At 37.8% G+C, this 24055-nt stretch overlaps 2 protein-coding genes across 10 annotated transcripts in view; one reads left to right on the top strand and one right to left on the bottom strand.

The window, feature by feature from the left end:
• Positions 1-24055, bottom strand: part of RND3 (Rho family GTPase 3) — a 1016315-nt gene that overhangs the window by 964655 nt on the left and 27605 nt on the right. The gene's annotated exons all lie outside the window — the stretch shown is intronic.
• RIF1 (replication timing regulatory factor 1) overlaps positions 1-24055 on the top strand; it is a 72103-nt gene that overhangs the window by 25932 nt on the left and 22116 nt on the right. For 8 of the 9 annotated variants that reach the window (XR_007718069.1, XM_050750414.1, XM_050750408.1 and 5 more), the window contains 16 exons: positions 1212-1388; positions 1630-1740; positions 3064-3126; positions 4236-4336; positions 6109-6195; positions 7436-7506; positions 7718-7898; positions 9843-9950; positions 11249-11398; positions 12864-12963; positions 16670-16934; positions 18391-18433; positions 19551-19753; positions 20613-20712; positions 21806-21925; positions 23025-23176. Coding sequence is in view for 8 of the 9 variants with exons in the window: in XM_050750414.1 (XP_050606371.1) it covers positions 1212-1388; positions 1630-1740; positions 3064-3126; positions 4236-4336; positions 6109-6195; positions 7436-7506; positions 7718-7898; positions 9843-9950; positions 11249-11398; positions 12864-12963; positions 16670-16934; positions 18391-18433; positions 19551-19753; positions 20613-20712; positions 21806-21925; positions 23025-23176 (2032 nt within the window). In the remaining variant the exon portion in view is untranslated. The remainder of the gene's footprint in view (positions 1-1211; positions 1389-1629; positions 1741-3063; positions 3127-4235; positions 4337-6108; positions 6196-7435; positions 7507-7717; positions 7899-9842; positions 9951-11248; positions 11399-12863; positions 12964-16669; positions 16935-18390; positions 18434-19550; positions 19754-20612; positions 20713-21805; positions 21926-23024; positions 23177-24055) is intronic. The other variant, XM_050750412.1, reaches the window with a different exon arrangement.

Here is a 24055-nt window from a genome sequence, read left to right as displayed (position 1 = left end):
TAACATGAAAGTCTGTTGGTTTTAGAACCGGAATCTTAGCACTATTAAAAACAACACATTGGCTGGGCGAGGTGACTCACGCCTGTAACCCTAGCACTTTGGGAGGCCGAGACCAGCAGATCACTTGAGGTCAGGCGTTTGAGACCAGCCTGGCCAACACGGTGAAACCCCGTCTCTACCAAAAATACAAAAATTAGCCGGGCATGGTGGTGGGCACCTGTAAGCCCTGGTACATGGGAGGCTGTGGCAGGAGAATCGCTTGAACCCTGGAAGGCGGAGGTTGCAATGAGCCGAGGTCATGCCACTGCACTCCAGTCTGGGCAACAGAGCGAGACTCAGTCTCAGAACAAAAACAACACTTCAGCCAGGTGCAGTGGCACGCACCTATAATCTCAGCACTTGGGAAGGCTGAGGTGGGAGGATCACTTGACGCCAGGAGTTTGATACTGCCTGTGCTACATAGTGAGACCCTGTCTCTACAAAAAATTAAAAAATTAGCAGAGCACAGTGACATCCATCCATCTATAGTTACGGCTACTTGGAATGCTGGTGGGAGAATTGCTTGAGCCCAGGAGTTTGAGATTTTAGTGAACTATGATTATACCACTGCACTGTAGCCTTGGCAGTGCAATGAGACTCTGTCTCAAAATCTTAGCAGTTATAGTGTCTCTTTATGTATATCATTGAAAGACAGTTATTTCATATGTATTATTTTATATTTGCCATCTGAGTCTTAAAAATTTCTGTTACTTGGCCGGGCGCGGTGGCTCAAGCCTGTAATCCCAGCACTTTGGGAGGCCGAGACGGGCGGATCACGAGGTCAGGAGATCGAGACCATCCTGGCTAACACAGTGAAACCCCGTCTCTACTAAAAATACAAAAACTTAGCCGGGCGAGGTGGCAGGCGCCTGTAGTCCCAGCTACTCGGGAGGCTGAGGCAGGAGAATGGCGTGAACCCGGGAGGCAGAGCTTGCAGTGAGCTGAGATCTGGCCACTGCACTCCAGCCTGGGTGACAGAGCGAGACTCCGTCTCAAAAAAAAAAAAAAAAATTTCTGTTACAGAATACCTGCATATTAATATTTCAAGGTATGGATTAATGCCTGAGACATTTAAACTCTGTTTAAAAGTTTCATTGAAATGAAATATATGCACTTGGGTAGCTAATATAAAATGAGCTTGTATGACTTACCCTTTCTTTTTTTTCTTAAAGGTGCTTCCTCCCCGTATGGAGCCCCGGGAACCCCCCGAATGAACCTGAGTTCGAATTTAGGTGGAATGGCCACAATCCCTTCCATTCAACTTTTGGGACTTGAAATGTTGCTTCATTTCTTGTTGGGTCCAGAAGCCTTGAGTTTTGCTAAGCAAAATAAACTTGTGCTGAGCTTAGGTATTTAAATATTTTAAGAATAGTTTTAATTACTAAAACAGTCCAGGACTTATTGCATTGGGGTGAGGAGAGGTGTTATTTTTTCACAGCCAAAATATTTTATAGTTGTGTATGAAATAAATATGAATCTTTTTTTATAGAAAACACACCTACTTAATAGACGTTTTAAAGTTTTATAGTGAGAAATGTATTTCGTAAATCTGTTGTTTTACATAATTATCTTTTATTCTCCCCCTTTCAGAGCCACTGGAACATCCCTTAATCAGCAGCCCTTCTTTTTTTTCCAAACATGCAAATACACTTATCACTGCTGTTCATGATAGCTTTGTTGCAGTTGGAAAAGATGCCGCCGGTAAGAGAATTTGATTTATTATTTGCTCAAATGTGTGTTTAAAAAGAAAAAATAGGCCAGTCACAGTACCTCACACCTGTAATCCCAGCACTTTGGGAGGCCGAGGTGAGTGGATCACTTGAGCTCAGTTGTTTGAGACCAGCCTGGGCAACATGACAAAACCCTGTCTCTACAAAACACACAAAAACTAGGTGGGCGTGTTGGCAGATACCTGTAGGCCCAGCTGCTCGGGAGGCGGAGGCATGAGAATTGCTTGAGCCCAGGAGGTGGAGGTTGCAGTGAGCCAAGATTGTGCCACTGCACTCCAGCCTGGGTGATAGAGCAAGACTCAGTATTAAAAAATAAAAAATAAGATAAAATAGAAAATATTTATATGGTGCCACCTACTGGCCAGATTGTGCGAGAACTTTACATATATTCATTTAATTTTGGCAGTAACGTTCCATGTTAGTTCATTTTACAAATGAGGAAATTGGGTAATACAGGAAATACATAAGTTGTGCAGAGTCGCTTGTAAGTGGTAATACTGTGTCAGGCTCTATGGCTTTAGTATCTGTACCTAAACTCCTGTGTTATATGGCCTATCAAATAATGAGGAAAGGAAATTTCAAAAATTGTTTGCTGTTGGAACTGGTTGGAAAAAGAATCACAATGAATCACATGATTTTTTTTCTGTTGGTTGTTAGATATCTTTCTGAATCTCTGTGAACAATCTTTGCCTCAAAAGTAGTGGGCATTCAGTTCAGAAAAGAAAGATAATAAAAAAAGATAAAGCAGTTACCCTTAGTTATACAATTCAGTGTTAACATGTTATAGTTGTTTTAAGGAACACATTTATGGCTGGACATGGTAGCTCATGCCTGTAACCCTAGCACTTTGGGAGGCTAAGGTGGGAGGTTCGCTTGAGTCAGACCAGCCTGGGAAATGTAGTGAGAATGCTGTCTTTACAAAAAATAATAATAATAATAGTAATAATTAGATGGGGGTAGTGGTGTGTACCTACAGTCCTAGCTACTTGGGAGACTGATGTGGGAAGACTGCTTGAGCCCAGGTTGTTGAGATGACAGTGAGCTATGATTGTGCCGCTTTACTCCAGCCTGGACAGAGCGAGACCCTATCTCAAAAAATAAACATATTTAGTTTCTACAAACAAAAACGAAGTGATAGTGTTTTTTAAACTTACTACAGGGCTGAATATCGTGAGGAAAATTAAATATTGTTCAATTTATTTCTTTAGTGTAAGGAAGTAAAGGGAGAGTGTTAGTCATAGTACATAGTCATATGTACTTTATTTAAAATACTCAAGTTTATTTTGTTTGACAGATGTGGTTGTCAGTGCTATCTGGAAGGAGCTAATTAGCTTGGTGAAGTCAGTTACTGAATCAGGTAAGCACTATTAACAGTGATCAAATGATTTTTTTTTTTGAAACAGGTGGTGATCAGATGATTTTTATAGCATCCAGTGAATTATTTGGCAGTATATAAAATGTATTTTAAAAGTATTTCTTGTATTACCATAGCTTCCAGGCTTTAATTTATAGTTAATGCTTGAACAACACTGGGGTTAGATGTGCTGACCCACCATATGGTTGAAAGTCTACATATAACTTTTGACTCCCCGAGAACTTAACTACTGATAACCTATTATTGGTTGGAAGCCTTGCTGATAACATAAATAGCTGATGAACACATATTTATATGTTATGTGCATTATATGCTGTGTTCTGTGTTCATTAGCAATATAGTAAATTAGAGAAAAGAATATTAGGAAAATCATAAGAGAAGACACAGTCATTAAGTGGAACCAGGTTATATCCTTGTCTTTACGTTGAGTACACTAAGGAGGGAAGAGGAGGGGTGGAACTTGCTGTTTCCGGGATGGAAGAAAATCTGAATATGAGTGGACTCATGCCGTCCAAACCCTTGTTGTTCAAGGGTCAACTGTACTTACTATTGTTGATTTAGAAAAAAACAAATTTTTACAGCTTTCTGTATAGTCATCTCTAAAATTACATGCTTAGAAATACACCCTTCTAGCCGGGTGCGGTGGCTTATGCCTGTAATCCCAACACTTTGGGAGGTCAAGGCGGGTAGATCACCTGAGGTCAGGAGTTTGAGACCATTCTGACCAACATGGAGAAACCTCGCCTCTACTAAAAATACGAAATTAGCCAGGCATGGTGGTGCATGCCTGTAATCCCCAGCTACTTAGGAGGCTGAGGCAGGAGAATCGCTTGAATCCGGGAGGCGGAGATGGCGCCATTGCACTCCAGCCTGGGTAACAAGAGTGAAACTCCTTCAAGAAAAAAAGGAAATACACCGTTCTCGACCGGGCGTGGTGACTCATTTGTAATCCCAACACTTTGGGAAATTGAGATGGGTGGAGTTTGGCACAACATTGTGCCCCTGTACCCCAGCTTGGGTGACAGAGCAAGACAACTCAAAAAAAAAACCAAAACAAAAAAAACTACACCCTCCTTTTTGCTTTTTGATAGGTAACAAAAAAGAGAAACCAGGTTCTGAAGTTTTGACTCTCTTACTAAAGTCTTTGGAAAGCATAGTAAAGTCTGAAGTATTTCCTGTATCAAAAACGCTGGTAAGTATAATACCCATATGTTGGACTTTAAAAACCATTTTCTGAAGTTAAATTTTATATCGAAGATAGTTTGGGAAGACATTTTTTATATCAAGCATTCATCAGCGGTTTAGTCCTGTTGCAGTAGGTGCCATTCTATTAACTACAGAGTCATTCGAACCCTTTTTAATAAAGTGACTATAACAACAGCCACAAAAGTCTTCAATGTGATAAGAAAAAAATACCTGCCGTACAGAGAAAAACTAGGGTAAAGGACAGGAAACTTGAACTGAAGAAACTCAGATGTCCTTTAATTTTATGACAAGATTGCTGAAAACCACTAATAGTTAGCTGGTACTTTGTTCTAAATTAACTGTTTTTAACCAAGAGAATGACTTTGATATTAAAACACATTTTTTTTTAACCCGTGTAGTACAGGAAGAAAAGTGAATTGGATATGATTTTGATGATATGAGCATCTCAGAATAAGCTCTGATGGAACAAACAATACCCTAAAATTCTGATTTTGTTTCCTTTATGTACTTTGACAGTTACTTGTTCTGTGGCAGTATAGCATAGTGGTTAGTCGCAAGGGCTCTGGAGCAGACTAGGTTGAATACCAGCCTAACTATTTATTAGCTGGGTAAATTTGTGCAATTTATCTATTCCCTTGGCTTTGCCTAACCCCATATGTAAAGAGGGAATGTAGCAGTAGTTAAAGACTAAATGAGTTGATACATGCAAAGTACTATGGGCCAGGAACAAACTAATACTGTCTATTATTATTAATCTGTTTCAGATGACAGTATGTGAAAGTGTGTTTTCACTGACGTAACTCTTTTATAACATTTAAGTTATGTAGTGAGTGTTCATAACAGTATATTACCGCTGGGCATGGTGGCTCACACCTGTAATCCCAGCACTTTGGGAGGTCAAGTTGGGCAAACTGCATAAATTAGCCAGGCGTGGTGACATGCCTGTAGTCCCAGCTCTTCTGGAAGCAGAGGTGGGAGAATCACTTGAGCCCACGAGTTTGAGGCTTCAGTGAGCCAAGATCGTGCCTCTGCAATCCAGCGTGGAGAACAGTGAGACCTTGTCTCAAAAAAGAAAAAAACTAGTGTGGTAGTATTTTTGGAGAGCAGTTTGGTAGGCTCAGTCAGTTTGATTTAGCAATCTTGGACCCAACTATTAGTTAGCAGTGTTTGAATATTTGCTTTGGGTACCAGTATAATTAATTGCAGAATTTCTATTAGTAGTATAAAAAAATATAGAAATAGTCTCGAGGTCCCTTAATAGAAAAATGGTTGACTAAATAATGGGCACTCATATAGCAGTATTTTTCTATATTGATGCAAAAACTCTGTAACAAGGTAAAATGAAGGTTAGTTGCAGAGCTTAATATCATTAGTGATTTACATTGTAATGGCTTTAATAGTTTAAAGGAATGTGTGTATATAACCGACTGCCCAAGAAGTTGTGTGTTTTTCTGTGTACTTACATATACAGAAATTTAGAAGGTCTAGGAAAATAGACTCTGAACTGAAAGTATTGATTATCCCTGGAGATTAAAGACTTTACCTGCTTTTTATATTTCTGTGTTTGAACTTTTAAAACGGATGCAGATATATTCATGTTAGCGAATGAATGTATTTGATCTTTTTTAACTAAAGAGATTATATTTACGTTAATGAATGAACATTACTTGTAATTGTTAGAGATATAGTTAACACTCAGATTTTTATTAGATAATATTTTTATGGCTAATTTACTGTAAAACCTTTTATCTCTCATAGGTCCTCATGGAAATTACAATTAAAGGACTTCCTCAGAAAGTATTAGGTTCACCAGCATATCAGGTTGCTAATATGGATATTCTTAATGCAAGTATCTTAAATGTAATATGATGAAGATTGGCGAGAAACATTTATACTTTATTTATTTATTTATTTATTTATTTATTTATTTTTGAGACAGTTTCACTCTTGTTGCCCAGGCTGTAGTGCAATGGCACCATCTCCGCTCACTGCAGCCTCCGCTTCCCAGGTTCAAACTATTCGCCTGCCTCAACCTCCCGAGTAGCTGGTATTACAGGCACGTGCCACCACGCCTGGCTAATTTTGTATTTTTAGTAGAGACGGGGTTTCTCCATGTTGGTCAGGCTGGTCTTGAACTCCTAACCTCAGGTGATTCCCCCGCCTTGCTCTTACAAATGCTGGGATTACAGGTGTGAGCCACTGCACCCAGCCATATTTCCCCTTTTTTTTTTTTTTTTAAAGGATAACCTTATGTAAAATTCTGAGAGTATTGGATTTGAAGTATATTGACCAAATTAAAGGAAAAACTGATAGTTAATGTAAAGAATTAAATATGCTGCTATGTGAATGAAGAAACTATTTTCCTGGATTAAATAAATGGCTCCAAAAGGAAAGTTTCCTATTTGTTTATATACGATAATAGTGTTGGTTACTGCCACAAATATTGGAAGCTAATGTAAAATGCACTTAATATTTCTAGGATGTAGGTATTGGGATTCCAGTAAATTTTAGATTGATGTTCTTTTTATATCTGAATCTCATAATTCTTTGATTTTCTGTGTAGAGGAAACAGCTATGATTAGACTTGAAGAGTTTGTTTTTTTTTTTTTTTTTTTTTTTTTTTGAGATGGAGTCAGGCTGTTGCCCAGTCTGGAGTGCAGTGGCGTGATCTCGGCTCACTGCAACCTCCACCTCCCGGGCTCATGCCGTTCTCCTGCCTCAGCCTCCCAAGTAGCTGGGACTACAGGTGCGTGCCACCCTGCCTGGCTAATTTTTTGTATTTTTAGTAGAGACGGGGTTTCACCGTGTTAGCCAGGATGGTCTCGATCTCCTGACCTCGTGATCCACCCGCTTCGGCCTCCCAAAGTGCTGGGTTTACAGGCGTGAGCCACCACGCCTGGCCAAGAGCTTGATTTTTGTGTGTAGTTAATGGAAATAATTTTATTAACATGGTTGTCATACCTTAAGTAATGCCAAAAGTTAAATTTGTCATGCTAAAACAATTTTATTTCTTAAATAACCGATTATAAAAAACAAGTGTTCTATTCTTTGTAACTGAGAATATTGGCTTCATTTTCTCCTTCAGGGAACTCCAGCTTTGTTCTTAATTCAATTAATTTTCAACAATCTCTTGGAATGTGGTGTATCAGATGAAAGGTAAGTTTGTACTTTAACTTGAAACTTTGTCTTGGAAAGGTTATGTAATGAACGAGATTATTTATGTACTATTTCCTAAGTTTCTTTAAGACTTTTTTTTTTAAAAAAGACAATTCATTAACTTTTTGTCAGTTATTTTAGAATTTTGTTAACATTAAATTAATATATTCCTGCCAGAAAGTTGATGCATTGTTTATAATTTTTTCTTCAGGTTCTTTCTCAGTTTGGAATCACTTGTAGGCTGTGTTCTTTCTGGTCCAACTTCACCACTAGCTTTCAGTGACTCAGTTTTAAATGTTATCAATCAAAATGCAAAGCGGTTGGAAAATAAGGAGCATCTCTGGAAAATGTGGAGTGTTATAGTCACCCCATTAACTGAATTGATTAATCAGGTATGAAATAAATCTACATATTTTAGATAATATACCTTTTTTATTTGTGCAATTGGGGAAATGAATAGTAAGTGAATTTGAATAAAAGATCATAAATATTTTTTCTGGTGGAATTTGCAAAGTTTGTATTTTTTATTTTATTGCATTTCTGCCTCACTGGTAAAGAAACTATAACTTAATGGGGACTAATCAGCTTCATTTTCTTTAGTAGTGATTATAAACCTAGAAGGCTCACATAGATGTAAAATCTTGTATCTTGGGTTCTTTCAGTAGTTTTATTAACGGAATAACAGTGGTTATCTTGACTAGGCTGTATATTCCCCCAGTTAAGCCACGTTGGTGATTACCTCAAAGCCATATAGTATTTCCTTAAGTCAGGAATCTATTGAGAGTTGAATAATCTGTGTATTTAAATACTTAAATCCTTACGTTTACGTATTTAACCGAACTGGGAATAGTGAGTGACAGGCTGTGCAGCACGTTCTGTTTATGATTTGTCAGCCTCTTTGTCAATCATTAAGTGGGAATATGCATTCTCTGGGCTAATAGTGCTGTAACTCAAAAATGAAATAACTTGAAGGAATTTTGTTGTTGTTGTTGTTGAGTCGGATCTCACTCTGTCACCCAGGCTAGAGTGCAGTGGCACGATCTTGGCTCACTGCAACCTCTGCCTCGTGGGTTGAAGTGATTATCCTGTTTCAGCCTCCCGAGTAGCTGGGACTACAGGTGCGCGCCACCACGCCCAGTTAATTTTCATATTTTTAGTCGAGATGGAGTTTCCCTGTATCGGTCAGGCTGATCTCAAACTCCTGACCTCAGCCTCAGCCTTCCAAAGTGCTGGGATTACAGGCGTGAGCCACCGTGCCCAGCTTCTTATATTATAGTTACCTAGCCCTTATTTTGGCTACTCAAACCAGCACACTATTCTTCTGGAAGAAAAGTCATTTACATTCTTTTTGGTTTTTGTTTGTTTGTTTGTTTTTGTTTTGTGATGAAGTCTCGGTCACCCGGGCTGGAGTGCAGTGGCACGATCTCAGCTCACTGTGAGCTCCGCCTCCTGGGGTTCACGCCATTCTACCTCCTGCCTCAGCCTCCTGAGTAGCTGGGATTACAGGCGCCTGCCACTATGCCCGGCTAATTTTTTTCTTTTTTCTTTTTTTTTTTTGAATTTTTGATTTCGCCATGTTCACCAGGATGGTTTTGATCTCCTGACCTCGTGATCCTCCCGCCTCAGCCTCCCAAAGTGCTGGGATTACAGGCATGAGCCACCGCGCCTGGCCTACGTTCTTAAATAGCTTCCCACTGTTAGAACGATCACAGAGGCCCTTTTTATTGTATTAGTTTTTGCTGGAATGCTGTGTATGTATAATAGAAGACTTTGGAGTTGGCTCTGGGAATCTCTTTTAGAACGTATAGTGCATAATTTCCCCAGGTTGCTATTAACAGATTACAGCCACTTGATGACTTAAAACAACAGGGATTTATTCTCCCTTAGTTCTAGAGACCAGCTATCCAAAATCAAGGAGTTGGTAGGATTGGTTTCTCCTGGAGCTCCGAGGCAGAATCTCTTCATGCCTCTCAGCTTCTGCTGGTTGCTGGCAATCCTTGACCTTCCTTGAGTTGTAGCTGCATCACTTGACTATGCCTCCATCTTCCTGTGGTATTGTTCTCTGTGCCTATCCAAATTTTCCTCTTCCAGAAAAGACTCTGTTCATTGGATTGGGGCTGACCCTAATCCAGTAGGACTCCTTCTGAACATCTGCAAAGACTTCATTTCCAAGTAAGACTACATTCATAGGTTCCAGGGGTTAGGAGTTAAACATATTTTGAATCTCATCATTGAGGGACACAGTTTTGCCCACTTCTTATAAATAAGTTATGTTACTACTTAGGATTACAATTAAGATGGTAATTTGTCTAACTTCATTATTTTTCTTGTTTTAGACCAATGAAGTAAATCAAGGTGATGCCTTAGAACACAATTTTAGTGCCATCTATGGTGCATTGACTTTACCAGTAAACCATATTTTTTCAGAACAGAGATTTCCAGTGGTAAGGCATTGTAAAGTATTGATTTCTAAGGGATTTTTACTTTTCTGAAAATATTACTTCATCCTTTATAATCAGCTTCCACAATGATTTCTTTTTCTTTTTTCTTTTTTTTTTTTTTTGAGACACAGTCTCACACTGTCATCCAGGCTTGGAGTACAGTGGTGCAATCTCAGCTTACTGCAACCTCTGCCTCCTGGGTTCAAGCAATTCTCCTGTCTCAGCCTCCCAAGTAGCTGGGACTACAGGACCATACCACCGCGCCCAGCTAATTTTTGTATTTTTAGTAGAAATGGAGTTTCACCATATTGGTCAGGCTTGTCTTGAACTCCTGACCTCAAGTGGTCCACCTGCCTTGGCCTCCCAAACTGCTGGGATTACAGGCATGAGCCACTGTGCCTAGCCCACAATAATTTTTTTTTTTTTTTTTTTTTTTTTTTGAGACGGAGTCTCGCTCTGTCGCCCAGGCTGGAGTGCAGTGGCCGGATCTCAGCTCACTGCAAGCTCCACCTCCCGGGTTCACGCCATTCTCCTGCCTCAGCCTCCCGAGTAGCTGGGACTACAGGGGCCCGCCACCTCGCCTGGCTAGTTTTTTGTATTTTTTTAGTAGAGACGGGGTTTCACCGTGTTAGCCAGGATGGTCTCGATCTCCCGACCTCGTGATCCGCCCGTCTCGGCCTCCCAAAGTGCTGGGATTACAGGCTTGAGCCACCGCGCCCGGCCAATAATTTCTAAAATAAGACTTGTTTATGACTTTATTATTAGCTTAGGAGAATGATGAAGGACGAGACAAGTTCTTTTGGATCTTTGATAAGTTTTGGTATCATGGCCTTATTTCCTCTCTTCAGTTAGATCTCTGGGGTGTGGGGGAAAGGTTATGACTTTGTGTTAGTCTGTTTTTTATTTTGAGACAGAGTTTCGCTCTTGTTGCCCAGGCTGGAGTATAGTGGTTCAATCTTGGCTCCCTGCAACCTCCACCTCCCGGGTTCAAGCAGTTCTCCTACCTCAGCCTCCTGAGTAGCTGGGATTACAGGCGTCTGCCACTTTGTCTGGCTAATGTTTTGTATTTTTAGTAGAGACGGGATTTCGCCATGTTGGCCTCGAACTCCTGACCTCAGGTGATCCACCCGCCTTGGCCTCCTGAAGTGCTGGGATTACAGGTGTGAGCCACTGCGCCTGGCCGTTAGTCTCTTTTGTGACACATTAAATGTTGCAGTGTTTTTAAAAGATGTATTGATTCCAGAAACTATTTGATACATAGGTATATATTAACAGAACTTCTTTTTTATTGTTATTGGTAGGCCACCATGAAGACTTTACTTAGAACTTGGTCAGAATTATATAGAGCATTTGCTCGTTGTGCTGCTTTGGTGGCAACAGCAGAAGAGAACTTGTGCTGTGAGGAACTTTCTTCCAAGATAATGTCCAGTTTGGAAGATGAAGGCTTTTCTGTGAGTTTGTCCTGATGCTACCTTTTTTTGTTTGTTTTTAAAGGATTCTTTTCAAGTAAATGGAGATAACATTTGTGAGCTATCACTTATTACTGCTTCTATATATATGTGACAAAGTTGATGTTGAAAACAAGTATGCTTTGTGTAACAATTTTGTGTCTTTGGGCTCTAAGGTTCATGTTTTGGGATCATTAACAGTGAACATCTTTTACTATACGTGTATCTGCTTGTGCTTGTGTTTTTCTAGATTAACAGTTCAAGGGCCTTGCTGTCCTGAACCTCACTTTCTCATATGTATCTGTTAGATGTTTAAATTCAATCCCTTTGAAAGTTTGTAGTCTTAGAAAATATAAGTCTCTTTTCTCTTTCCTTCCCTCCTCATGGAAAGGACAGCTGTTGGGAACAGATTGATATGTGTCATTCCAGAATAGACCTCTTTCTATTTACACATGTCATTTGTATATTGATACTTGCATATGCATATGAATACGGTATTCTTGGCAAGGAAATCCTTATTGCGAAGTAATTATGTAACTTTTCGTAAAACACTGTCTTGGCTCCATTTCAAGTCAATCCATATAGCTCTATTATTTCTTTCAACTGCTGTCTAGTATTCTGTAGTATGATTGTACCATTACTTGGAATTCTATTATTTTTTAAATTTTTTATTATTTTTTGAGATGGAGTTTCACTCTGTCACCCAGGCTTTATTATTTTTTGAGATGGAGTCTCACTCTGTCACCGAGTAGCTGGGATTACAGGTGTGCACCACCACGCCCAGCTGATTTTTGTATTTTTAGTAAAGATGGAGTTTCGCCATGTTGGCCAGGCTGGTCTCAAGCTCTTGACCTGAGGTGATCCACCTTGGCCTCCCAAAGGGCTAGGATTACAGGCGTGAGCCATTGCACCTGGCCTGGAATTCTGCTATTTTAAGGACGTTTTGGTTGTTTCAATTATTTATTACTGTGTATAATCCTGGTAATGGCCTTCACACAGAAACCATTGTTTTTCCATGCAGATTATTGAAATGATATTTGTTGTGTGTGTTTTCTCTACATCTTATATCTAACACATAATTTAATGAGGAATAAAGGAAAGTAAAAATAACAGTTCTTTTTTCTTTTTCCCCTTGAGACAGAGTCTCACAGTGATTGTTGGGTATAGTAACTACACACCTATAGCATGTTTGTAGCTTAGGAACAACAGACTATATAGGTGTGTAGTAGGCTGTATCATCTAGGTTTGTGTGAGTACCCTGTGTTCCCACAAGATGAAATTGCCTAATGACCCATTTTTCAGAATGGATCTCTGTTAAGCCATGAGTGGCTGCACTAAATGTACTGTAAGCTGTGGCATATGTTACATAGAATATATGGGAGTAACAGTCATTTTTTCATGTTGCTTACTCTTGTTGAATACTGTCCCAGTACTTGAATATGTCTAACAGTGATATTCTCTTCTCTAGAATTTGTTGCTCGTGGATAGAATTATTCATATTATTACTGTAATGGTTGATTGTATTGACTTCTCACCATATAATATTAAATATCAGCCCAAAGTTAAATGTAAGTATGTATTTTTTAACCTTTGTTTATCCAGTATTTTATAAGCACTACTGAACTTTGCCAGGGGAAGTCCTAATACCTTTGCCACCTCATTTTAGTAACTTTTGATCATGTTTAACCATGTTAGTTACTATGCTGGGAGCTTTCATACATGTACTCTCTTTTTTCTTTTTAATTTTCAGATGCTGTGTATCATTCTCTTATCTCTATCACACACAAAATGTCTTTACTCCTTTTTACAACACAGAAAGATAAATACTATTCTAATTAGAGATTGCCTAATGGTACAAATGGTTTTACTCATTCCATCTGGTATGAAGGATTATCTGGACAAGAAACTTAGACATAACTTAAAATGTTTTTATTTGCAAGCCTTATTTAAAGTAATCATTGAATTGACATTATAATTTTAAAGAAAACAATGGGATCAGTTAATTGGTTATTTTTTTCCAGAAATGTTACAAAAATTTAACTCATTGTTTACCTGAAAAATGGTAAATGATTAAAATTGGACAATTGGGATCATAACAAGTTTTGTGTGATTTTTTTAAAAACCATATGCCTTGGTTAGTTTTAAGTTATTTTGTAGCAAATAGTTTTTAAAATCTGCTAATTGATTGAATGAAGTCAAATATATCCACCTGCATTTATATGTTCATACCATATAGGTAGTGATAATCTGTCATTAATGAAAAATGTTAGTTGATGTTGAGATATATTATTTCTTATTGTTTAAAGATTAGGAACATAAAATTATCTACCAATAAGATCTGCCATTGATGAGTTTTCTAAAACATTCTTAGAATCTTTTTTGGTTTTTGAATTTTTACTAAGTAGCAGTATGGAGTAACATTTTAAGCTCCTGAAGTATATTATAGGTCAGAGCATCCCGGCCTGAGTCCCATAGAAATATAGGTTATAGATGTTCTTGACATACTGATCTTAGCTCTCCTCTTGGGCTGACCAGGACCTAATCTGATAACCTCAGTGTGTCAAAAATAGGCTTATCTCTGAAAACCATAAGTATACCAAGATTGTATAACAGATAATGTCAGAAATTATAAGCCACCAAAGTTTCATAGAGACATAATTTTACCTATGTTGGTACTTCTGAAATTAGATTTAACTGAATATCCAATTCAGGAACTATAAGGCCACAGTTACAAATGTCTTTTCCACTCCATGTCCATGCAAAACAGAGCCAGAGTTCCTCTTGCTGTAAAATTCGGGTAATGGGGAGATTTTTAAAAGGAGTTGAGAAGAGGAAACAATATTAAGACTAACCAAAAGCAAATTGTTATTATCAGGATCGCCTTGGGATTTTTTTTGGTGACTTACACTGTGATGATTTCAAATTTAGAGAAATATTGCAAGAGTTTACGTGGAAACTTCGTATTCATTTACTCAGGTTCCTCAGTTAACGGTTGATTGCATTTATCTTATCTGCTCCCCCCTTCCCCAGAATATACATTTTATTCTTCCCCCCCCCGCAAACCGTTTGAAGGTATAGTTTTAGGCAAGTTGACAACCTGTAACAGTTCCTCAGTCTTGTCTTTTGTGTCCTTCAAAAAGCAACTTTAGGCCGGGTGCAGTGGCTCATGCCTGTCATCCCAGCATTTTGAGAGGCCAAGGTGGGTGGATCACCTGAGGTCAGGAGTTCTAGACCAGCCTGGTCAACAGGGTGACAACCTGTCTCTACGAAAAATACAAAAATGAGTGAGGCATGGTGCGCACCTGTAGTCTCAGCTACTTGGGAGTCTGAGGCAGGAGAATCTCCTGAACCCAGGAAGCAGAGGTTGCAGTGAACTGAGATCATGCCACTGCACTCCAGCCTAGGCAACAGAGCTACACTCCATCTCAAAAAAAAAAAGCAATTTTACTTTCTTAGAGTCTTTCAATCTGGGATTATCATATTTCTTTAAGATTAGATTCAGGGTCCATTCATTTCTTTACCAGAGTGCCACAGAAATAATGCTGTAGTTCTTTTTCAATTCATTATCTTCCCATTACTGGTGATGTTAACACTTGCTGTTTGTTTGAGGATGGCATCTGCCAGGTTTTCCACTGCAAGGTTAATTACTACTAACTGTGGCACAATTACTTGTTTCTCTAGATAAACTTTCATTTACCGTCTAATATAACATGGATTATGCTATTTATTCCTCTTTCTGTATTTGTCTCTACTGTCTCTAATAGTGAGAAACCTGGTTTTTGTTACCCTCAATGTATTTACAACTTGATCATTCACTTGTATGTAACCAGTCTCCTGACATATGGCTGTCACCTCACCTCAACATTCTGTCAGGGGATATCTGGATATAGTTTTTCAATGTACATTAATGTCTGAGAAATTGATTCCAAGGAGAAAGATCAACTTCCTTTTAGTAGCAACATTTGTTTTTCATGTTACCATATGAGATTAATTTTAATTTAGAAGCATTCATTTTCTGTTAAATTTGAGATCTCGTTCCGTAAAAGAACGGTTTGAGAGAAACAAGTAATTTTGGAATGGGTATATTTTTTGGGCAAGAGCTATGTGGGTTTATTCTTCTAGGTAGATGTTTACAGAGGGATTAAAGATACAAAAGAAAGACAGTACTTTTAGACGGGTGGATCACGAGGTCAGGAGATCGAGACCATCCTGGCTAACACGGTGAAACCCCGTCTCTACTAAAAAAATACAAAAAAACTAGCCGGGCGAGGTGGCGGGTGAGGCTGAGGCAGGAGAATGGCGTAAACCTGGGAGGCGGAGCTTACAGTGAGCCGAGATCCTGCCACTGCACTCCAGCCTGGGTGACAGAGCGAGACTCCGTCTCAAAAAAAAAAAAAAGTACTTTTAGGACAAATATTTTTCTTTAAATCTAGGAAACAGGCAGTAGACTTACTGCATTCTTTCTCAGCTTTGCATCTCTGACTTGTTCAATGTTATTTGTAGGGATCAATGTACTATAGATGAGCAAGGAAATGGTCCGTCATTCATGGTGTAAATTTTTTGTTTTTAAAACTAACTTTTAAAATTTAAATTTGGAACCTATCTTACGTAATTTAGTACTTTCTTGCATATTAGTTGTTGAAATTTTATGAAATGTAAAATAAAAGTTTGAGATGCATTTTATAATTCCTAAGAAAAAATGGACTTGTTTTTCTGAAATTCATATTCATGATCCACCAACTAGTTTTCGTCTCCCATTCTCATTTGTAAAGATAATGTTCTAGTGATACTTATCCATTAATGGTACATTATGTTATGATTGGTTTGGGGTGTTAGTCAACAAACGGACATGTATTTGATGTATCTAACTTTGTTTGTTTGTTTTTGTTTTTGAGATGGAGTCTCGCTCTGTCGCCCATGCTGGAGTGCAGTAGCGCGATCTCAGCTCACTGTAAGCTCCGCCTCCCGGGTTCATGCCATTCTCCTGCCTCAGCCTCCGAAGTAGCTGGGACTGTAGGCTCCTGCCACCATGCCCAGCTAATTTTTTTTGTATTATTAGTAGAGATGGGGTTTCACCGTGTTAGCTAGGATGGTCTCTATCTCCTGACCTTGTGATCCGCCCGCCTCAGCCTCCCAAAGTGCTAGGATTACAGGCGTGAAGCCACCGTGCCCAGCTGATGTATCTAACATTTAAATGTGAGCTATACATTGTAAAAGTGGACAGTGACCCTATTTTCAGTTTACTTGAGTTTTTAATTCAATTTTTGTTTTTAGCACCACAGAGACCTTCAGATTGGTCCAAAAAGAAGAATGAGCCCCTAGGGAAGTTGACTTCTTTATTTAAACTTATTGTGAAAGTGATCTATTCTTTCCACACTCTGAGCTTCAAGGAAGCACATTCCGATACCCTCTTCACTATTGGCAACTCAATCACCAGCATTATTTCCAGTGTACTTGTGCATATTTCTTTGCCTTCTATGATCCGAAAAATATTTGCAACTTTAACAAGACCTCTCGCATTATTTTATGAAAACTCAAAGTAAGTATTTTGGGCTAAGTAGCTTTGAATTAAATGTATACAATTTAAATATAGGTCGCAACTTTTACTTTTTAATCAGCTGTGTTGTAGATGGTAGTCTTGACAATTTTGTGGAGAGGGTAATAAACTATACTTTTGTTAAAAAGAGAGTTCAAGTAGTATAGAAATATGAAAGAGAAATTGGAAGTCTTTCTGTTTTGCCTGTTACTTTCCTTTCCCTTTCCTTTTCAATGCTTTTCTTTTCAGAATTGTTTATGTAAACAAGCATACCTATTAAATGCATGATAGATAGGAAAGCCTACTTGACATGCTGTTTTGCAGTTAATTATATGGTATGCACTTAATACAGTTGGCTGTTTGTATCCATGGGTTCTGCATTCATGGATTCAACCAACCCTGGATCGAAAATATTCGGAAAAATTAAAAAGAAAAATAATGCAAATAAATACAGTATGACAATTATTTACATTGTATTAGATATTATAAGGAATCTAGAGATGATTTAAAACCTGGGAGGATGTGTTTAGGTTACATGCAAATACAACTTGTTTTATATTAGGGTGTTGAGCATCCATGGATTTTGGTATCCTGGCAGGAGGGTGGTCCTGGAATTAGCTGCCACCACAGCCAGCTAATCCCCTATGGATACTGAGGGATGGCTATCTCTGTACCATATACACAAAAATCTCATTTTTAAAAATGTCTACACGTGATTCTGTTAACTTTTTACCCAATTTCTGACTGGTGGACATACATGTTTTTCTAGTATTTTCCCTCATAACAGTTGAACATTATACGTAAATCATTGCCCACATTTGCCGCTATTTCTCTAGAAAATTAGTAAAAATGTTGGTTCAAAGGGCATACACATTTATGTTTCTGAATTGCTCTCCAAAAAATTGAATTAATTTTGCATCACCCTTTATTTGAATCGAAGCAAGCAGTGCCTTAAAACCTGAAAGAAAAAAGAAAAAAGCCCCGGTAACAAACTTGTACAAGCATTTTGAAAGGATTCATCAATATTCTTTACAGCAAGCTTGTGTGGTTCAATCGTAGGACAGTTTATCTTTCATAAATTAACAGAGAATATTTTTGGAACAGATTTTATAAAGTACAACCCCCAAATCCATGAACTTTTCTTTGCAAATCTTTAAGTCTATATTACATTAAAAATAATGCCGAAAAGAAATGTACAGAAACAAGCAATTAATATGATTATTACTTTGAGGCTTATTGTAGATATTTTCTGTGATTCATTTTTCAAAGATGGGATGGTTTTATGCTTAATATTTAGCATTTGAGTTTTTTTTACTTGTAAAGTCTTTGGACACCTTTTTATATCATCAATTTATATTATGTCTTTATTACCTTTTTCTTAGGATTAGCTTGATAGATAGTACAGTGTTAACTTGCAGAAATATAAATGGTATTCTATTTTATGTGTTTTCCTTCCTAGGCTTGATGAAGTTCCTAAAGTATATAGTTGTCTGAACAACAAGGTAAAAATAGACAATTGTCCATAAACCATACTTTCATGATGAGAAAATGATAGGGTTTAGATAATTTTCTTAAACATAATTCTGCTGATTTTTAAAGGGGTTATTCTTTCTTTTTTTTTTTTCTTCCTGGAGACAAGAGTTTCACTCTTGTCACTCAAGCTGGAGTGCAGTGGCAGGATCCTGGCTCACTGCAGCCTCTACCTCTTGGGATCAGGTGATTCTGCCACCTCAGCCTCCTGAGTAGCTGGGACTACAGGCACATGCTACCAAGTCCAACTAATTTTTTGTTTATTTAGTAGAGACAGGGTTTCACCATTTTGGGCAGGCTTGTCTCGAACTCCTGACCTCAAGTGATCTGCCTGCCTCGGCTTCCCAAAGTGCTGAGATTATAGGTGTGAGCCACCATGCTTTGCCTGTTCATCATTTTTAATGGACATTTAATAACACTATATGAACACATTTACAGGTTGGTTTTGTTTTGTTTTGTTTTTTCTTTTTTTGGAGACAAAATCCCACCCAGGTGGGAGTACAGTGTCATGATCACGGCTTACCACACCCCTGCCCTCCTGGGTTCAAGGTGATTCTCCCACCATAGCTTACCAAGTAGCTAGGACTACAGGCACACACCACCGCTCCTGGCTAATTTTTGTATTTTTTGTAGAGGCAGGGTTTTGCCATGTTGTCCAGGCTGGTCTCAAACTCCTGAGCTTAAGCAATCTGCCTGCTTTGGCCTCCCAAAGTGCTGGGATTACAGGCGTGAACCACTGAGCCCAGCCTAGTTGTTAATCAACTCTTAGCTTATCCCTTTATATATGATGGCGATTGGACCCAAAGTTTTCTAGGTGAACATATGTAGGCAACTATTTGTCTTGTTATAATTATTACAAAAACATAATTTCTTTTGTTAATAGAAAATAAGTTCAAAATTGAACTGTAATATTAATAACCAAAGTAAATTCACCTGATAATTTGTCGAGTTATAAAGAGGGATATATATTTAAGGCAACAATGGGGGTTAGTTTAAAATTATCTTAATTTTAAAAATTGAAATAGCAACACATATTCTGTGAGTTAATGTTTAGTATATTTTTTGCTTTTATTTTTTCCTTTTTCCTAGTTAGAAAAGCTACTGGGAGAAATTATTGCTTGCCTACAATTCAGCTACACCGGAACTTACGACAGTGAACTTCTTGAACAACTCTCCCCACTATTATGCATAATATTTCTGCACAAGAATAAACAGATTCGAAAACAGAGTGCTCAGTTCTGGAATGCCACATTTGCTAAAGTGACGCTGTTGGTTTATCCTGAAGAGTTAAAGTATGCTAACAACAAAACTTACATACAACTAACTATTCTGTTGTGATCATGTAGATTGATATTTTGGTTTAAAATAATCTTTTCTTATGGGGTATTGTTACAGAGGATTCCTTAGTTGAAATATTATATTTGGAATACACAATAGTTATTAAACATTATTTCACCTTCTCGTAGGTGCTTAGAATAACCTTGATTTCAGGAACCAAGAAAAGCAGTTTAAATTATCCTTAATAAAAGAGACAAAGGAGGACAGGAAATGGACAACTTTTTTTTTTTTTTTTTTTTTTTTTTTTTTTTTGAGATAGAGTCTCACTCTGTTGCCCAAGCTGGAGTGCAGTGGCACGATCTCGGCTCACTGCAATCTCCGCCTCCCGGGTTCAGGTGATTCTCCTGCCTCAGCCTCCCGGGTAGCTGGGACTACAGATGCGTGCCACCATGCCTGACTCATTTTTGGTATTTTTAGTAGAGACAAGGTTTCACTGTGTTAGCCAGGATGGTCTCGGTCTCCTGACCTCATTATACGCCCGCCTCAGCCTCCCAAAGTGCTGGGATTATAGGCGTGAGCTACCATGCCCTGCCTGGACGATTATTAAAGCTAGACATGAATACTTTATATAATATTCTACTTCTTATTAGAATTTTCCATGATAAAAATTTGGAAATTCAGAAAACTACAGGGAAAAATACAAAAATTGCCTAGTTTCTCCCAGTTTTATATATGCCTAGTAAGGAACAGTCTTTATTTAAAAATAAAGATGTATTTTGCTGCTCTAAAAATTAAAGTGCTGTTATTAACAGGTCATCAGTGTTCACCAGTACTACTTGACTTAAGGTGTGTATTTTATGTACTTTTTTAAAGACCAGTACTAACGCAAGCCAAACAAAAGTTTCTGCTCCTGTTGCCTGGTTTGGAAACTGTTGAAATGATGGAGGAATCCAGTGGACCATATTCTGATGGAGTAAGTTGGGGGGTTTTATTGTTCATTTGTTTTTGAACATTTAAGTTATTTGTTGAAAGTTATAAATAAGTAGAACCTGAACAGAAAAGAGGTTTGTAACATAGGCTTTTTGCATTTTGTCAGTTGTGTGGCCTAAAATTACTTTTGTGATTTTCACTAGAGATTCTTATGTAAATAATCTCTAATTCTTGTCATTAATCATTTGTTTTGAACTCAGGTACCTCATCTGTGCTGTTCACAAAGCGTAAAATACGTAATTGTTGCTTTGGAAAAACTGGAAATAATGGTTACTAAGTCATGTCTAAGCCAGAGCTGCTGTTCATTTTCTCATTTTTAAAAAATTGATTTTCTCATTTCTTCTATCAGAAAAACACATCTTTGCTGTCACATCGCATTAGGAGCAAAGTTTCTTTGGCTAATAATATTTTATTACTGCCTGAAGATCTAGGAGTTAAAGGCACTAGTACTATAGAGTTGTGAGCTGGAGTGTTCTTAGAAAACTTATTATCTGTTCAGGAGCAGCTAGGGTATAGGTAGTTTTTGTTTAGAATCTTTCAGAGAAAAAAGACTGTTAATAGCCAACTAAGTATCGCATTTGGTTTTGGCTGAAGTAAAAATTTTCTGCCAGATAACTAACAATTTAGACTTGTTAAAGAGTTCAGTGGTATTTCGTCTGTAAAATTCTGTTGAGGGGAAATATGCTCTATCATACATGCTTTATTAACCCTCAGTTGTTTTATGTTTAAAGTTCTATGGCTTCGAATATTCTCTTAGAAATATTTTCAGTTACAGCTAGAGTGTTTGAATCTAGTAATTTAATTCACTTTATGTATTTATGTGATATGTCTCATTTTCAGAATTCATAAAATTGATTGGTATTAAACAGCTAGTATAAAAGACACCAAAGCCATTTGCGATTATTGAATTAGACAGTGACTTTCCTTCCTTCGATTTTTATAGGATTGAATAATTAGAAAAATTTTGACATTATTTCCAATTACTATTTATTGGGCAGGAATTTTTAAAACGTGAAAAGGAAAAGCAAAATATTACTATTGTATTTAATGAAATTATTTCGTTTTTATTAAAACAGACAGAAAATTCACAATTAAATGTGAAGATAAGTGGCATGGAGAGAAAATCAAATGGAAAAAGAGATTCATTTTTGGCACAAACAAAGAATAAAAAAGAAAATACGAAACCAGCAGCCAAAGTATGTTTTCAAAAGTATATTTAATCAAATTTTTAAAGATAAAGTATATAGTAACTTACATACAACTTTGAAAATTGGATGGAAAAACTGTAAAAGACTAAATAAAGGTTGGGATTGCAGGGGAATTGAGAGCATTTGGTCTAGAAAGACTGCCAGGATAGCATGGTAACCTAGAAGCCTTAGGTGATGATTCCTGGTTAGGAAAGATAAGTTTCTGTGTAATGCTTAGCAATACCAGGACAGCATGGTAACCTGGAAGCCTTAGGTGATGATTCCTGGTTAGGAAAGATAAATTTCTATGTAACTGTTACATGTAGTTATTCCAGGCAGCAGCCCCCTCGAGATGGAATGAGACAGTTATGAATAACATAGGTAGCACAAGAGGAAAATATTTTAGAACTTTTGTTTAGAATTGTTATTTCAGAAATTAATATTTTGATTAGAAATAAATAATGCCTAGATAAGACACCTATGTTAAGCTCAAATCTGAACTAAGTATCATGCTGGTTGCCAGATAACTGACGTTTAGACAACAGTTCTCTCTTCCATGGCCTCCAGTAAAGGTTATTCTAGAATCTTGAGACCATGGTCCTGGTGAAATGAAAGAAAAGTGTTATTTTTTAAGAATTCCTCTGCCACATTCTTGTAGCAGCTATAAGTAGAATTAAAGCAATGGTTCCAATGAACATTTATTAAGATAACATTGTAGTACCAAAGTTAATTGTATGTAGGGCATATTGTATTGGTGACTTTTACTTGACTAAGTCCTGCCTCAACTTGAGAGCTGCAAATATACTCTCCTCCCTCCAAATCAGTTCATTTCCATGTGTTGGCCTGACAAACGGTTTTGTCCATACTTTGTAGTTAAGCACAGACTTGCCTACTTTGTAAAGATATTTAATATTTTCTACTTTCTCAGTACTTATTAGATGCAGAAAGAAAGTGGGGAACATTGTACTAATTTGTTATTGATCATGAGTATCATGAACTTCGTAATCACTATTGAAAAATGGTGTCATTATTAGAAGAGAGTGATAGAAATATTGGAAAATAATTTGGAAACTAAAATGTACATTTGCTTATTTTTTCAAATCTGCAGCTGAAACTTGAATCTTCATCTTTAAAAGTAAAGAATGAAATTCTTTTGGAAGAGGAAAAGTCTACTGACTTTGTGTTTATACCTCCACAAGGAAAAGATGCAAAGGAAAGAATTTTAACTGAGCATCAAAAAGAAGTTCTCAAAACAAAGCGGTTTGTAGGCCTTTTATCTTGAGTTGGGTATTTGATATTCAAGCTTAGATTTCATGCAAGAAAACCGTAACTTTGTGTTTAGAACTAAAATACGTGTACTAATTTTTTTTGGAGATGGAATTTTGCTCTGTCGCCCAGACTGGAGTGCGGTGGTGCGATCTCGGCTCACTGTGAGCTTTGCCTCCTGGGTTCACGCCATTCTCCTGCCTCAGCCTCCCGAGTAGCTGGGACTACAGGCGCGTGCTACCATGCCTGGCTAATTTTTTTGTATTTTTAGTAGAGACGGGGTTTTACCATGTTAGCCAGGATGGTCTCGATCTCCTGAACTTGTGATCTGCCCGCCTCGGCCTCCAAAAGTTCTGGGATTACAGGCGTGAGACACCGCACCCAGCCACATGTACTGAATTTTAATGCCAAAAGTTATACTGTACATAAATGCATTTCATAATGTATAAAGCTAACCTAGTAATGTACCAAATATTTATAAACTGAATTTCTTCTCTGAGGTAGATTGGGAGGGGAAGACAGTTTGATGGAATATCTGGGAAATACACCTTTAGGTTATGATTTTATAACAATTTAGTAGAATTGTAAGTTTCTTTTGATGTTTTGTTTTATTTTTTTTTTGAGACAGAGTCTCTCTCTGTTACCCAGGCTGGAGTACAGTGGCATGATCTCTGCTCACTGCAGTCTCTGCCTCCCAGGCTCAAGTGATCCTTCCACATCAACCTCCCAAGTAGCTGGGACTACAGATGCATGCCATCATACCCAGCTAATTTTTTATTTTTTGTAGGGAGAGGATTTCGCCATGTTGCCCATGCTGGTCTTGAACTCCTGAGCTCAAGCAGCCCTCCCACCTCAACCTTCCAAAGTGCTGGG

The sequence above is a fragment of the Macaca thibetana genome, chromosome 12 (assembly GCF_024542745.1).
Source record: "Macaca thibetana thibetana isolate TM-01 chromosome 12, ASM2454274v1, whole genome shotgun sequence".
In the NCBI taxonomy this organism is placed as follows: domain Eukaryota; kingdom Metazoa; phylum Chordata; class Mammalia; order Primates; family Cercopithecidae; genus Macaca; species Macaca thibetana.
This window is presented reverse-complemented; position numbering and strand designations above follow the sequence as displayed.